The following is an 18,094-nucleotide window of genomic DNA, read 5'->3' as shown; positions in this document are numbered from 1 at the left end:
CCCCTTGGGGTGGTACTGACCACATTGAGAATCCCTGATTACTGTATCATCATTCTGTTGCCCATCTCCCACCCTTTTCCTGCGTTGCCAGTCAATCATCTACTCCTCCTACCTCCCACCAATTCCTGCACCACTGGTCGTTTCACACCCCTTCTGTATCATTCACTATATCCACCTTTCAATCCTACCCAAACTTTACAGTTCTCACTCACCTCTCTTCCCCATACCCTCCTGAAATTGCCACCCACCCACCCACACTCCTAGTTCCTTTCTCCCCATTCACTTCTACTCACCCCATACATCACTAATCACCACTAATTTTACCACTTTCAGCTCTACCTTGATCACTTCCAGCCCTTTCTTCTAAAATGGGAGAAGCCACACAAGGACAGGAAACCTGTTCTACTCTGCTCCCTTTTTTATACCTTTAACCCCTCATATCCTAGCATACAACTGTCCCCTCAGAGTTTGTGGTGTTGCAAGCTGCATGGCAATCTTAATAGTGCTGGTGCCATAAAAGCATCCAGTTACATTTTGTAAAATGGTTGGCATTAGGAAAGGCATCCAAACATAGAAGCCATGCCAAAACAGATACTGAAGCACAATGCATTCCTTGGTGAAAATTTTCTAAAAATTTATGGGTAAAATTTTTGGTGAAAATTTTCGAAAAATTTGTGGGTAAAATTTTCCACCTAAAATTTTAGCCACCAAAAAATCTATTTTTAGCTCGGGGAAAATTTTTGAAAAATTTTTGGGTCAAATTTTTGGTGAAAATTTTCGAAAACCCATATAAAGAATATGCTCCATATGCTGAAGTCTATAAACGTCGATATTGTCATAATTGTTAAGTGTAAAGCAGAATCTGGTGTATCGTGGATGGTGAGGCATCTTGACTGTAGTAGTAAACCAATCTGTCCAACCCATGTCAACATGGAGCATGGACAGTAAATAATGATGATAATGACGATGATATAAACCACCTGGCCTCCATCAATAGGGGCATTACTGATTGTCACAGTCCTTTGTCATTCCCTAAGTGAAGTTCTGTATTTCTGAATCCATTCTAGATCTTCCTCTGAAGCCACTAATTTCCAATCTGTGTTGGGTTGTACATTCTTCTCAGACAAAAGACTTAGCATTCACGATCTAAGAATGAAGTTTATCCGGCTTGTGTGTTTACTTGATTTGTAGGTGTTGAGGTGCCTGGCCGGTTTCCTGAAGTCAGTGTTGCAAATTGTCATTCATCAACATTATAGACGTGTAGGAGCTTTGTTTCCTCCTTGTCTCTTAGATCCAAGTTTTAATATCCATGTATGTTATGGAAACTTCTAGGGTGTTGCCAAACATGTTTATTGAAGTTATTAGCCAAAATGATGAAGACATTGCCATTTGTCGCTAAAGTAGTAAGAATGAGGCTTCATTGAACTGGATCTTCAGTTCATCTGCTAATCCGGATTGTGGAAATTATGTGGAGATAACTGTTGCTCTCATATTATGTAAAATTAATCAAAGTTTAATTATCTTATCATTCACTCTGACTACCTTGCTTACTTTATCTACACACTTCTCTACAAAAGTATGCTTATTCTACTCATACCATTACTGCTACCAATCAAGGAAAACTTGTACTTTTGTTTCATGTCTGTGAACGGTATGGCTGAGGCTTCTCTGCATTTAGCCTATTGCACGCAGCACAGGTCCACCATGATACTTCTCTAGCAACCTCACAACTCCTCTAGACCCATCTCTCATTATGTCTACAAGGATTATGGAAGATCTAAAGTTTTGGACATGATAGACAAAATAGTGAGAAATTGGCTTGGATTCCACTTCTGAAAACTAACCATTTGACAACTGTATGAGAACTATCACAAGCTTTGATAATATTTCACAAATTCTTCATACTTACCCAAATTGTCAGGCAGACTCAATAATGAACCATTTTGAATTTTTGAAGAAGCAGAGCCCAAAATAAAACTCAATGACATAGTTTTCAACAGTTTACTTTTAGTTTTTCTATCCATCTTTGGAGTAGGGGTGACTGTTGGTAGACTTTCATCATGGTTACATATGCTGTCATCTGCTTCAAATCACATGAAAATAAAAACAATATAATAAAGTCCATACTAAATAACTGCATGAGGCTAGAATGAGAGATAAAGTCTATAATAAGCATTTATCCTTCAATTGTGACTAAATTGTAAATAAACAAGAAGAAAGACTGGAGCCTAGTGCAGATATCTGGTTGCCAGCCCTCAGTCAAAATCGTCCAACCCATGCTAGCATGGAAAACGGACGTTAAATGATAATGATGAAAGAAGAGGTAAAAGAAAAAAGCAATTAATTTATATTGATTTCTGATTAGTGATTTATACTACACTAGCAGTATCACCCGGCGTTGCTCGGGTTTGTAAGGGAATTAACTATATAAGCATTTTTAGAGAGTTATAGCCAAAAAATAGCAAAAAAAAATGCATTAAAAATGGAAAAAAAATGATAGTAAATTTTTTTTTAAATCGTTGACTCATCGTAGACATTTTTAGAGAGTTACTTCCCTTATATAATAGCGAAAAAAATGCATTAAAACGGAAAAAAATGATGGTAAATTTTTTTTTAAATCGTAGTCTCATCGTAGACGCGTGCTAGTACCCAGAAGGGCTCGATATGAATCACGACTATGGTTAAACTGCACCGCAAAATGTGGGAGTAGTTAGGAATCTAAATCGTAGGAAACAGACACACAAATTCACTTTTATATATAAAGATTTCTTCAGGTGCTTTTGTGCCCTCTCCTGCATTCTGAAACAGCCCTTTCCCTACAAATCCTAAATATGAAGCTAAGCACTTAGCACTAAAACCAAGTGTGGAATCTAGCCAAAGGCCTTTGACAGGCTGTTATATTCTCAATATCATAGCTCCTGCTAGTTTCATATGCCTCCTCTGTGTGTGTGTGTGTGTGTGTGTACATACACACACACACACCTACACATCACCCACTCTCGAAGTGGTTGGCGTTAGGAAGGGCATCCAGCTGTAGAAACTCTGCCCAGATCAGATTGGAGCCTGGCGCAGCCATCTGGTTCGCCAGCCCTCAGTCAAATCGTCCAACCCATGCTAGCATGGAAAGCGGACATTAAATGATGATGATGATGATGATGATATATATATATATATATATAATGTTCTGTTAAGATCAGGAAAAAAAAATCTCTCCATCAGGTGACAGATAAATATTATTTAATAAACACCGTATATATTTTTATTAGCTGCTGATAGTTTCATGGGATGAAAACAACTCAGACTGTGTTTACTAAACAATGTGTGTGTGTGTTTGCGTGTGCATGCACATGCACGCACGTGTGTGTGTGTGCACATGTATGCGTGTGTGTGTACATCTCCAAAGTTCACTGGACTACAAATGGTGATATTATCATCAATTTCTCCCGGTCAACAGATCGTCTGCTGTATTTGTGCTTTCAAAGAGATGTGGAATAAAAGATCCCTTCCTATGGAAACAGCTAAAAGTTAGGAACTGAATGAGCATCCAGCTGTGTAAACGATGCCTCAATACTATTATTACAATGAAGCAAATCATCCCCGGACTCAAACCACAGCAGATCAATAAATGCTACAGCAAAGACCTCTTCCCGCAAGGAAACTGCAAGTCATGAAACTGGTGCATCAGATAATACTCAGAGGAAACCGAGGGTTTTGTGGCCGGCTGCTAATGAGAAAGGATAATATAAAGAGTTTGAAAAGAAGGTATGTCGGGCTCTTTATAAAATGACAGGCTCTACAGTGGAGAAACTGGGAAAATTAACAAGCTGAGAGGTAGGCCCCGAAACGGCGCGCATTCTCTCCTGATGACCCCATACACTTGCTGGCTTCCGGTATGCGGAGTTTTTGAGGGAATGAAGGCTGCTGTCGTGTCCGGTGGGGGATCTTCGGCTTCCTTCGAATTTACAAACAGCACAAAGCAAGGTTGTGTAATGGTTCCTGTATTGTTTGCACTCTTCTTTTCAGTGATGCTGAGGTTTGCTTTTGGCAACGTACAAAGTGGTATCAAATTCCAGTTCTGAACAAGTGGTGGACTATTCAATCATCAGTGTTTCAAAGTCAGAACACTGCTACGCACCAGTATCATTGAAGATCTACTTTTTGCAGATGCTGCTGCACTAGTAGTGTCCTCTCTAGAGGAAGCTCAGGGACTTCTAGACCGGTTTTCTGCTGCATGGAAAGCCTTTGGTTTGACCATCAGCATAAAGAAGACAGAAGTTATACACCAACCTTGCCCTACTCCCAAACAAATTCAAGGTGCGAAGCAGAGGCAACCGGTTCACAATTTTCCTGACACTCCTATACACATTGATGGGAAAAGCCTAAATAATGTGAAGTCATTTACATATCTTGGTAGTAAAGCGCATGCTATTAAATGAAAAAAGACAGAGAGCTGGCAGAAGCGTTAGCATGCCGGGCTAAATGCTTAGCGGTATTTCATCTGCCGCTACGTTCTGAGTTCAAATTCCGCCTCGGTTGACTTTGCATTTCAGCCTTTCGAGGTCGATTAAATAAGTACCAAGTTACACACTGGGGTCGATATAATCGACTTAATCCGTTTGTCTGTCCTTGTTTGTTTCCTCTGTGTTTAGCCCCTTGTGGGTAGTAAAGAAATAGGTATTAAATGTAAAATAGTATGAATCACCGTAAGACATTCTTATGTATAAATATATTGTTTATTCTGTGTTCCCATTTTGTTGTGGAAGCATAGAGTATCATACAAAAACGTGAGTGTTTGCATACAAAGAAAGTTTTGATTTTTGCTTTTGCACTAAAAGAAGTAACATATAATATTTGTATTACAGTATGTCTGCATGTGTGCAATGAGAACAGTCATTTTGAGAATGTATGTGTGATAAAATAGCTTTGTTTACAAACCATATATTTTGTGTTGAGGTGAATAGACATGTGAGTTGCACATGGGAGATTGCATATGGAGCTGTGTAGAAGACATGAGTCTTTGACCAAAGCTTGGCAGGAACTGAGGCTGTTTTTACAGTGTAGTTCAGAAGGAGGCTAGTTTCTCAGAATGAGGCTACTGTTGCAAAATGAGACTAGACACCTCATCAATATATTTGTCTGCTGTGCAGGTCGACTCACATATTACTATGTAATATGTAGCTCTGCTACAGATATATCAGGTACAGTGGAGGCGCAATGGCCCAGTGGTTAGGGCAGCGGACTCGCGGTCACAGGATCGCGGTTTCGATTCCCAGACCGGGTGTTGTGAGTGTTTATTGAGTGAAAACACCTAAAAGCTCCACGAGGCTCCGGCAGGGGATGGTGGTGATCCTTGCTGTACTCTTTCACCACAACTTTCTCTCACTCTTACTTCCTGTTTCTGTTGTACCTGTATTTCAAAGGGCCGGCCTTGTCACTCTCTGTGTCACGCTGAATATCCCTGAGAACTACGTTAAGGGTACACGTGTCTGTGGAGTGCTCAGCCACTTACACGTTAATTCCACGAGCAGGCTGTTCCGTTGATTCAGATCAACCGGAACCCTCGTCGTCGTAACCAACGGAGTGCTTCCATATCAGGTACAAAAGATTATATCAGGTACAGTTCTATATTTAAGAGATGAGGAATTATGCACATTATTTACATTTGATGGATATTGGTCCTCATCTTGTTTGTTGTTAACACAACATTTTAGCTGATACACCCTCCAGCCTTCATCAAGTGCCCTGGGGAAATTTCGAACCTGGGTTCTCATTCCTAAGGTATTTTTTGATGTTGTTGTTGTTGTTGTTGGGCCACTGCCTGGTATCGAACTCAGAATCTTGGGTTAGTAGCCTGCGCTCTTAACCACTTCGCCATATGCCAACGGGCAATTATGGAGTGAATGTTAAGGCTTATAAATCTAATATTTTCCTATCCTTCCTTAATACCGGTTCCCATATGCTACTCATATCTGCACTTGGTCTATTTAGGAGGTTGTTGTGTCCTAGCATATGTGCTGCTTCTTTTAGTTTTCGTATTTTCCAGAGGGGTTCTCTGTCTATTATTTTAACTTCATCCCACGGGGGTAGGTGGTCTCCATTTTTCCATACATGATCAGCTATACCCGATTTATCAATATCACCTCATGTCACAGCTTTGCGATGTTTGTCTACTCTTATTTTGAGGGGGTGGCATGTTTCGCCTTTGTATAACCTACCACAACTGGATGGGATGGAGTACATGCAGTTTTTGGTCATATTCTCTTCTATTGGTGGTTTTACTTGTAGGAGATATTTGCAAAGTGTTGTATTACTCTTGAATACAGTCCTGATGTCATATGGGCCACATATCTTTTGTACCTTTTCAGAGAGGCCCTTCACATAAGGTAGACAGACTATAGACAGTTTATTGGTTTCGTCCTCTCTTTTCTTCATAACTGGAGTGGATAGTATGTTTTTGGGGTAGTTGCTGCTTAATAGATTGTTACTGAGCTTGATCATTTCTTCGTGGTGTGTATCACGATCGCTACTTATATTCATTGCATGATGTTTTAGGCACTGAACAATCCCGCTCTTTACACTGTGTGCATGGTGGGAATTGAAGTTGAGGTATTGTCCAGTGAAGGTTGGCTTGCGGTATATGGATGTCCTGAATCCATACTTGGTGTGTTCCTGAACGTATTAATAACACACATATGCTAGGACACAACCTCTTCCTAAGCAGACCAAGTGCAGATATGAATAGCATATGGGAACTGGTATTAAGAAAGAATAGGAAAATATTGGATTTATAAGCCCTAAAATTTACTCCATAATTGTTCACGGGTATATGGCATAGTGGTTAAGAGCATGGGCTACTGACCCCAAGATTCCGATTTCAATTCCAGGCAGTGACCTCAATGACGACAATGAAAATTACCTTAGCAATGAGAACTCAGGTTCGAAATTTCCCCAAGACACCTGATGAAGGCTGGAGGGTATATCAGCCGAAATGTTGTGTTAACAACAAAAAAGATGAGAACAAATATTTGTCAAAAAAGATGAGGACAAATATTTGTCAAAAAAGATGAGGACAAATATTTGTCAAATAATGTAAATAATGTACAATTGCTTAGTACTTACCAATATTGTTAGCTGTAGGCAACAATATATCATTGCCACAGTTCTTCTGTTGTGCATCATCTTCATGAGTTCCTTCACAGTATCCACTATCTCCTGAATTATTACTCTCAGATTCAATGGATGTCCTAATAAGCTCAAGGGTATCTCTTGGCTGTTCTTGTTCACACGTATTTTCATTGTTAATGTCTTGAAAATAATCGTAGGAAAAGAAAAACAATATAGGAGAGAAATGGATGCTACTGCACATGCATTAGGTGATTCTGAAAAGAAAGAGGCTTGGAAATGCCATTATGAAATACTGCTGAATGTAGAAAATGAATGTCGAGCCAACTGAAGGACCAGCTACCTGAATCAGCAGTACTCTGGTAAAGCAATTAAGGACATGAAGACAGGGAAAGCACCTAGCTCTTCAGGAGTCACTGCTGAGATGCTTAAAATATCTGGTGGTGTAGGTTATGGTTTAGTCACCTGTATTGTAAATCAGGTAATTCACGGAGTCATATCCAATGACTAGTGTAGCTGCACCATAGTCAACTGCTAGAAAGGTAAAGGTGATGCCTTAGATAGAAATAATTACACAGGTACCAAATTGTTGGATCAAATGATGAAAGTTACAGAGAGTCATAGCCCAACTAATTAGGGGGAGAATTAGATGAGATGCAGTTTGGTTTTGTGCCAGGGAGAAGCACCATTGATGCTATAGTTCTGGTAAGGCAGCTGCAGAAGCAATATATAACCAAAGATAGGCCTCTGTACTTAGAGGTTTTGGTTGGCCCGAGGCTATAGTGGAAGACACTTGCCCAAGGTGCCACACAGTGGGACTGAACCCAGAACTATGTGGTTGGTTGGTTAGCAAGCTACTTACCACATAGCCAATCCGATATATATTTCATTATTCCTTCCAAAAAAAAAAAAAAGAAAAGAAAATTCGTTTGTGGACAGTTAAATTTAAAGAAAATATATTTATGGACTTTGGAGACAGTTGCTTTATCAGAATGATAATGAATATATAATTGAGTTTATTTGAAGTTGATAATTTGGGTTCCAAATTACCAGGACTTGGGCTTTGTGTGTATATTAACTACAATAAAACTTCTTGTAATGCTTGTAAAGAAGTGAGATATGATGAGAGTGACTTTATGTTAAGATGTGCACAGAAAAGTGTGATGTCACAAGTTTGTCTGTATGACAACGTAAGCAAACACATAGTAATGCTGCACTCTGTGTCATGTCATAATTTACAATCATAATCTCTCAGGACTTTTGGGCAATTTTTGTTTTCTCTCTTATTACCAGATTTTTTTCTGTTCATAAAACACTTGTGCCAACCTACTGTTGCTTTAAAATCTTTACTTTCTTCTTTATAATATTTAACCCTTTAGCATTCAGATTAATCTGTCAAATGTAAAGCCTGTTTAATTACATTATTTTAAATTAATTGTACAGCATCTTGTAACTCTGAGATTTTGATGATGTCCCTGTTTATTTTTAGACTGACTTTGTAGGGTAGGTGTGAGAGGTCAGAGCTGGCTGGTTTGAGCATAAAACAGGGAGACAATTTTGGCCTGGTATGGCCAGTTTAAACACTAAAGGGTTAACCCATTTTAGGACATATGATTTAACCTATTTTAGGACATAAGATCTTGTTTTATTTTGTGCTGCAATGTAGCCATCTTGTCTTTGCTGGAGTACCAATTCTGCTCCATCCTTTTCCAGCTTCAGCCAATGAGTGCTTCCTCTTGTCATTGCACATTTTTGTTTGGGCATTTGTCTTAATTTTTCCTCATTCTTTCTTCACTCTCGTACCATCTATTTCTTTACTACCCACAAGGGGCTAAACACAGAGGGGACACACAAGGACAGACAAACAGATTAAGTGGATCACATCGACCCCAGTGCGTAACTGATACTTAATTTATTGACCCCGAAAGGATGAAAGGCAAAGTCGACCTTGGCGGAATTTGAACTCAGAATGTAATGGCAGCCGAAGTACCTATTTCTTTACTACCCACAAGGGGCTAAACACAGAGGGGACACACAAGGACAGGCAAACAGATTAAGTGGATCACATCGACCCCAGTGCGTAACTGATACTTAATTTATTGACCCCGAAAGGATGAAAGGCAAAGTCGACCTTGGCGGAATTTGAACTCAGAATGTAATGGCAGCCGAAATACGGCTACGCATTTCGCCTGGTGTGCTAACGTTTCTGCCAGCTCACTGCCTTTCGATGGTCGACAATCAACGGGGAAGATGAGCTGCTGTGTTGCGCTATCCCAAAGTGTGTTTGTATGTGACTGGGGACCACATTGCTCCAGTCGTAATAGGCATGAAGTTGAAAGTGTATCTTTGGTACTGGATTCGCAAACTCCTTAACAATGGCCCTTAGGTATCCTCTTTCTCCTGTATTTTTCTGACCACATCGATGTCCAAATGGCAGCTGATATCCACAACAGAGCTATATTTTTCTCGTAGTCATATAAAACAATATCTGACCAAATGTGCTTTAACTTGTGGCTGTTTTAATTTTAAAGTTCCACGAATATTCTTTGATCCCTAGATTTCAATGTAGTTACCTTTGTCCATTTTTTGTTATCTTATCCCAGGCTGTTCTGGCCACTGCATCGTAAGTCATGGGAAGATAATATCTTAAAGACATTCTCTGGCAATTGGCAATAGTATGGTTGGTGTATTCAGTCTGAGCCACGCACACCTTAATTCGTTGTCTACTCTTTAAAATTCTTTACTACCCACAAGGGGCTAAACACAGAGGGGACAAACAAGGACAGACAAACAGATTAAGTGGATTAAATCAACCCCAGTGCGTAACTGGTACTTAATTTATCGACCCCGAACGGATGAAAGGCAAAGTCGACCTTGGCGGAATTTGAACTCAGAATGTAACGGCAGCCGAAATACTGCTAAGCATTCCGGCTGGTGTGCTAACGATTCTGCCAGCTCGCCGCCTTCTCGGTACCATCTTCTCGGTAACATTGAATGTTTTAGCAGCAGCATGATTGTTCAAACTCTTGGCTACTTTTATAACTTTCAATTTGAAACTAGTCTCATATTTTCTTCTTTTTTGCAGGTGGTTGCATATTGATATGGGTATAAAATAATTATAAATTTCACTTGCCTTACTGGCACCTGTGTCGGTGGCATGTGTAAAAAGATTCGAGCGAGGTCATTGCCAGTACCGCCTTACTGGCCCCCGTGCCGTGGCACATAAAAGGGCACCATTCGAGCGTGATTATTACCAATGTCGCCTTACTGGCACATAAAAAGCACCCACTACACTCTTGGAGTGGTTGGCGTTAGGAAGGGCATCCAGCTGTAGAAACTCTGCCAGATCAAGATTGGAGCTTGGTGCGGCCATCTGGTTCGCTAGTCCTCAGTCAAATCGTCCAACCCATGCTAGCATGGAAAGCGGATGTTAAACAAAAAACGATGACTTGACTAGACAGTTTGTGACTTTATCTGAAGTATGGGTAAATGGTTATTAATATACCAGGATGACTGTAACTGTTTAAAACATTTCAGTCATAGGAACCACCATTATAGTACTGTTGTTAGCAGTTGTTATGATAGCGATAAATTTTGATGAAGAAGAAGAATCCAGTCCCCCTTTAGGTGAAGTATGTATGAAAAGACATGATATAGAGACGGATTTGTTATTGTGCTTATTTTAATTTCTAAGGATATAGTAAGTAAAAAAAAAATTGTAATACATATATATAAAACTCAACTTGTGTGTCTGTGTGTTTAACTTTCCAGCATATCTCCTCCTAGCCAACAAATCGTAGAGCCACCAAAAATGGGTCACTTAAAGTTTAGGCAATGAAAAGTGAACTGTGCTATTTCTGTTCCGAAATTCATCTTGCAAGTGCAAAAATCAATAATGTGTTTGTTTAGGCCTTATCCCATGCATTAAATAGTGAACTTTACTCAGTCAGATGTTTGACGTGAACTGTGTTCACCATGCGTGCAAGCATGCGTAAATTGCATCAAAAATAAAAGATCAAGATAAAAAAAATGAATTGCCGTAAACATTGTAGAAATTCGGCAAAGAAATGAATTTTCGGGATGTAGCCTGGAGGGTTTTTTCGTATTAATCGTTTGGACTTTGTGAACACATACCAATTGTTTTCATAACATTTTTAACGCTTTGAATTAAATGTGACCATTTTGCGTTGAGTCTGCAGTTTGAATCACTTTAACCAAATTTTAGCAGGCCGGATTTTTGATCATCACGATATATCGCCAGCGACTCCCTGAAACTCTCCCCTGAAATCCCCGTTGAGAAATCTATATATATAAAACTCAACTTGTGTGTCTGTGTGTATATCTGTGTGTGTGTCTGTGTGTTTAACTTTTGGATCTACCAAGTTTCATTATTAAGGATGGAAAGTAGTGCGTAGCAAATCTATATATAGAAAGCTGAAGTTGTCTGTGTGTGGCAGGTTTGGTAGCCTTCAACTAACACTATCTCCTTCGAGACCCTGCAGCACAAGTTGACCAAAATTGTGAGTATGATAGAAGAAGGCTTGCTCTTCACTCTGTAGAAGAAAAAATTCAAATCGGACCATGTTAACACCAAAAATTATTTACATAAAAAAGATACTTTTTTTCTATGAAAATCCCTATTTTTTATGATTTTTGACTGCTGTGTCACCATTTTTAGGTGTATTTCAACGGAAAAAATGTTCACTTGAAGAGAATAACAAGTTGCATAATGAAAAATTTTTACTTTTCAAAAATTCCAATTCTAAAGGGTTGAAACAAACCCAAGCAACACTGGGTGATACTGCTAGTGATCAATATATCTTTACATGATCAGTATTCCTAAAGATACTTGTTGCAAAAGCTAGCTTGTACACAGATAGTTTTGTAATTTAGCAGCTGTCTTATACTACAGATATGACAAATTCCTGAAATTTTTTACAAACCTTAAGACTGTCTTATACACAGAAATATACAGTACATCACCAGTGAACATGTTTGTTCTGTAACCTAACCACTTTGACAATTATGTAACCAGAAGTATGATAATATTTCACAATTTCTTAATACTTACTTGAAATTTGAGCTGTACAGGATAATTGTCTTCGCTCCTCAACATCTGAAGTATTATTGTCACTAGTAGCACTGGGCACTAGCGACACTATTAATTCAAGTTGCTTATCATTTGTAGCATTTGTGGCAACCTCTCTTTTACATGGAAAGACGCATGACATACATTTTCCCACTATATCCTTAAAATATTGTGTGACGGTGCTTCCTTGAAAACAAACAATATTAAACAGTACATTAGATAGAACAATACAAAACAGTATTAGATAAGCACATTAGAGAAGACAGGTTGTAAAGGCTATGGCCTTTAAGAAGGAGGCCAGATGTTTGGAATGTTTACGTGTTGGTTGGTGATGCACAGAGAGGATGATAATAAGTTACATACAATGCACACAAAACATTCATTATTGTATTGTTGTATTTAGGAATGGTCATTTTGCCAGTTTAGCCAATAAAAACACGCGCATTATATATTTGGTGTTACAAAAAACAAAAAAACAAAAAAAAACAAATTACACGAACGTATATAAACAGGAGATACAAATATTGCAGACACTTCCCCCCGCATGCACACACTAACTAAACATAGACACACATAGAGGTATACGCATGCGCAAATGAAGACGCATACAATAGGAATACAAAATACAAAATGGCTGACGGTTAGTAAGGAGAGACACACAAATAAGAAAGAAGAAAGCAAAGGACCACTGATGAGGTCACAGGAGTGTGATGAAAGACCTCTGGCCGAAATAAGATTAAGATTAATGTAAAAAATAAATAACAGTGCGCAGGAGTGGCTGTGTGGTAAGTAGCTTGCTAACCAACCACATGGTTCTGGGTTCAGTCCCACTGCGTGACATCTTGGGCAAGTGTCTTCTGCTATAGCCCCGGGCCGACCAATGCCTTGTGAGTGGATTTGGTAGACGGAAACTGAAAGAAGCCTGTCGTATATATGTATATATATATGTGTATGTGTGTGTGTGTTTGTGTGTCTGTGTTTGTCCCCCTAGCATTGCCTAACAACCAATGCTGGTGTGTTTACGTGCCCGTCACTTAGCGGTTCGGCAAAAGAGACCGATAGAATAAGTACTGGGCTTACAAAGAATAAGTTCCGGGGTCGATTTGCTTGACTAAAGGCGGTGCTCCAGCATGGCCGCAGTCAAATGACTGAAACAAGTAAAAGAGTAAAAGAGTAACACCGAAGCAAAGTAACACCAAATATATAGTGCATGTGTTTTTATTGGCTAAACTGGCAAAATTTCACATCAAAAATCTTTCAAAACAAATATATAAACGTAAATTCATTATTGTATTTTTAAGGCAAAGAGAAACAAGAATTGTTAATGTGATGTGAAGCGAAACTGAAAGTGTTTCTTAGACTTGGCATGCACTCAACCCAATGTAATTAGAAAGTTTAAGCTCTAATATCATACAAACCTTTCTTTTTATGTGATTTGCAGTAACATATTAATAATAATAATATTAAGAATGCCGGTACTCCTGAGCAGATAGATATAATTTGTCCAGCTTTTGCTTCTTTGCCTGCAATAAAAATACAACAGTGTAGTAATATTTTGTTCTGACATGGGTTAACATGACTCATACATCAAAATGTTATAGTAAGACATATAAGGCAAAAAATACTCATGATATATACAATATATACAAAAATACACAAACTGACACCAATATCACAGTATCAAGTGTTGTTGTACAAGATACTTTAAAAAAAAAATGGATACTTTTTCCTGCCTATACACACTTAAAGGCCCAATAGACAGATATGTGTAATTTTTCTCTGAAAAATAAGCATATCATAAAAGTCTTTCAGAGAGAAATAAAGCAGTTCTGAATGCCACAAATACCACTACCACAAACACTGCCACCACCACTGGTAAAACTCTGGTAGACTCAGCAGTCATTCAAAGTTGAAATACTATCATTTGTAATAACCAGAATGATTTTAATTACCTAAGATTTGAGGGAGTTTGGTAGAAGATTATTTCCTTGATATGTGCAATCACTGTATATATGTACTGTTGATGGAGACAAGATTATCATGTTCTAATTGAAGAATGTTTTTCAGGTTATTTATGAAGCCAGTACAGATATAGTATAAAAATAGCAATCTGTGTATCACACTTAATGCAGATACATCATGGAAAGTCAAATTAACTGCAGTAGTTGTCCTGAAATAGCATCTCTTACAGATATATAATGTCAAATAACACAAAAACATAAGAGTAGCAGATAAAAGTCATCCAGTGGTAGTGGTGGTATTGTTTGATGCATATTACTGCCTTTACAGACAAGAGTATGTATAAAAATTGATCAGGTAAGAGAGGTGAAGAAATAATACAATAAATGCGCCCTTTTAAAGCCTAGCCAGGCTCATGGGCCCAGTTTCCTGGTTTCAATGGTGTATGTGTTCCCCAGCTGGACAGGACGCCAGTCCATCGCAGCGTTACTAATTTTTGCCAGCTGAGTGGACTGGAGCAATGTAAAATGAAGTGTTTTGCTCAAGAACACAACACGTCACCCAGTCCAGGAATCGAAACCACAATCTTATGATCATGATGCTGACACCCTAACCACTAATCTAGAAGCCTCCACTTGTCCGTAGAATACTCAGCCACCTATGCATTAATTCAAAAAGAGAGGTGAAGAGAGAGAATAAATGTTTAAATGATTATTCCATTTCTTGACAGCTGTTTCATGTAATTTACATAACACATATCTAAATAAATACACACATACATACATGCATACACACACACATGCATATATAATGGTGTTGTAACAGACTACACAGAAAATTACATGGCAAGTCAAAGAACCAGACTCTGTTATAAAATAGCAAATAGTTTCATTTATATAAATGCAGAAGTGGCTGTGTGGTAAGTAGCTTAATAACCAACCACATGGTTCTGGGTTCAGTCCCACTGCGTGGCACTTTGCGCAAGTGTCTTCTACTATAGCTTCGGGCCGAAGCTATATATATATATATATATATGTATGTATGTATGTATGTGTGTGTATATGTTTGCGTGTGTGTGTTTGGCCCACAACATCACTTGATAACCAATGCTAGTGTGTTTACGTTCCCGTAACTTAGCAGTTTGGCCAAAGAGATCGATAGAATAAGTACTAGGCTTACAAAAAATAAGTCCTGGGGTCGATTTCTTCGACTAAAGGTGGTGCTCCAGCATGACCACAGTCAAATGACTGAAACAAGTAAAAGAGTAAAGAGAGTATATATATCCACAGGCAATAGATGTATTCAGCAGACTTCACCCTTTACAAATATCAGAATTACCATGTCTGGAGTGTATTTAGAGAGCTTATGTAACTAACATGGATTACGAAACAGCAGTCAACAAATGGGACAAACATTCATTTTCTCACTTCACTTCTCTTATCAGATCAATTTAATGTATGAACTTTTGTTTGTATATATGCCCAGGAGTGGCTGTGTGGTAAGTAGCTTGCTAACCAACCACATGGTTCTGGGTTCAGTCCCACTGCGTGGCATCTTGGGCAAGTGTCTTCTGCTATAGCCCCGGGCTGACCAATGCCTTGTGAGTGGATTTGGTAGACGGAAACTGAAAAGAAGCCTGTCGTATATATGTATATATATATATATATATATATATATATATATATGTATGTATGTGTGTGTGTGTTTGTGTGTCTGTGTTTGTCCCCCTAGCATTGCTTGACAACTGATGCTGGTATGTTTACGTCCCCGTCACTTAGCAGTTCGGCAAAAGAGACCGATAGAATAAGTACTGGGCTTACAAGGAATAAGTCCCGGGGTCGATTTGCTCGACTAAAGGTGGTGCTCCAGCATGGCCGCAGTCAAATGACTGAAACAAGTAAAAGAGTAAAGAGAGTATGTATATATATATATATATATATATATATATGTCTTGTACATTATGTCCTTTGTTAGTTCATGTTTATATTCATCTTTCCATGTCAGCATGGGTTAGATGCTTTTATAGATGGACAGGTGTATGCCAGTCCCTGTTACTAATACTTTCCTGTTTTCTCTAGTAAAGTACAACTAAATGAAAGGGAGAATGTCAGCAATGGCAACACCACAGTAGAGCAATCTTCAGAGAAGTGCAACTACAAACAAATGCACCAACACATGTGCACACACACACACACACACCACACACACACACACGCACTTATATGACGAGGTTCTTTTAGTTTCCATCTACCAAGTGTCCTCAAATGGTTTTGGTTGGCACAGGTCTATGATAGGAGACGTTTACTCTTTTTACTCTCTTTTACTCTTTTACTTGTTTCAGTCATTTGACTGCGGCCATGCTGGAGCACCGCCTTTAGTTGAGCAACACGACACCGGGACTTATTCTTTGTAAGCCCAGTACTTATTCTATCGGACTCTTTTTGCCGAACTGCTAAGTTACGGGGACGTAAACACACCAGCATCGGTTGTCAAGCAATGCTAGGGAGACAAACACAGACACACAAACACACACACACATATATATATATATATATATATATATATATACGATAGGCTTCTTTCAGTTTCCGTCTACCAAATCCACTCACAAGGCATTGGTCGGCCCGGGGCTATAGCAGAAGACACTTGCCCAAGATGCCACGCAGTGGGACTGAACCCGGAACCATGTGGTTGGTTAGCAAGCTACTTACCACACAGCCACTCCTGCGCCTATTCAAAATGCTACATAGAGGGACTGAAACCAAAACCATGTGGTCGGAACGACAACATCATGTGACTATTAGGAGTCAACTGCTTGACCTCAACTGAATTACCTCCCCTTGAATTAATGCATAGGTGGCTGAGTATTCTACAGACAAGTGTATATTTAATATAATTCTCAGGCAGATTCATTGCAGTCCAGTGTGTTAGAAGACTGTCATTAGCAGTCAATGCCTGTATTCCATTCTGGCTTGGGTTGGATGGTTTGACAGGATCCGATGAGTTCAAGGACTGCATCACACTCCAACATCCATTTTGCTATGGTTTCTTATTTCTTTATTGCCCTCAAGGGGCTAATCATAGAGGAGACAAACAAGGACAGACAAAGTGATTAAGTCGATTACATGGACCCCAGTGCATAACTGATACTTAGTTTATCGACCCTGAAAATATGAAAGGCAAAGTCGACCTCGGCGGAATTTGAGCTCAGAACGTAACGGCAGACGAAATACCGCTAAACATTTTGCCCAGTGTGCTAATGTTTCTGCCAGCTCATCGCCGTTTTGCTATGGTTTCTATGATCAGATGATGTCCCTAATGTCAATCACTTTACCTAGTGGTAAGGGTGCTGTGTTTTCATACCACCTGCATTGTTGAGGCTGCAATGCAGCTAGAAGAATGGCAAACCCAGTGTGGTGGTGGGGGTGTCAGCTTCATGATAGTGAACTATGAGGTGGGTGGGGACAGATTCTTCGTGAGGATATGCATGATTACGAAGATCTAGTAGGGAAGTGGGGAGAAAGAGAAATAGAAAAGTAGGAGCTGCAAGAGATAGATAACGGCAATGAGATGCCTGGGTAGCCCACAAGTCACATGGACAGACAAAGGGATTAAGTTGATTACATGGACCCCAGTGCAATTTTTGAATCATTGATACAATCTCTTTACCAGGGTTCTGTACAGTTTTTATCCATGAGATTTCACTCACAAAATGTAGACTGACCCAAAGCCATAGAAAAGGATATTTGTCCAAGATACCACATAGTGGGATCAAACCCTTTATGTCATAGGGCAAAATGCACCTATGTAAATAAATAATTCAGCTACATGTGTGTTTGTGTGTGTGTGTGTGAATGTTTGAAAAAATACTTTCTTTAATTAAAAAATATTAATTATATATAAAATAAAACGTTTTTAAAAAAT

The 18,094-nt window shown here is 39.0% G+C and overlaps 1 protein-coding gene across 1 annotated transcript in view; it reads right to left on the bottom strand.

Moving 5' to 3' along the window:
• The window catches only part of LOC115218344, a 98,153-nt gene that overhangs the window by 18,899 nt on the left and 61,160 nt on the right, over window positions 1-18,094 (bottom strand). The window contains exons 7-10 of the mRNA XM_036508426.1: window positions 13,630-13,734; window positions 12,194-12,397; window positions 7,120-7,305; window positions 1,910-2,083 (exon numbers count right to left, since the gene is read on the bottom strand). Of these exons, the coding sequence (XP_036364319.1) occupies window positions 1,910-2,083; window positions 7,120-7,305; window positions 12,194-12,397; window positions 13,630-13,734 (669 nt within the window). The remainder of the gene's footprint in view (window positions 1-1,909; window positions 2,084-7,119; window positions 7,306-12,193; window positions 12,398-13,629; window positions 13,735-18,094) is intronic.

This window comes from Octopus sinensis, linkage group LG13 (assembly GCF_006345805.1).
Source record: "Octopus sinensis linkage group LG13, ASM634580v1, whole genome shotgun sequence".
Lineage (NCBI taxonomy): Eukaryota > Metazoa > Mollusca > Cephalopoda > Octopoda > Octopodidae > Octopus > Octopus sinensis.
The sequence above is the reverse complement of the archived record's forward strand: the minus strand, read 5'-3'. Positions and strand labels throughout refer to the sequence as shown.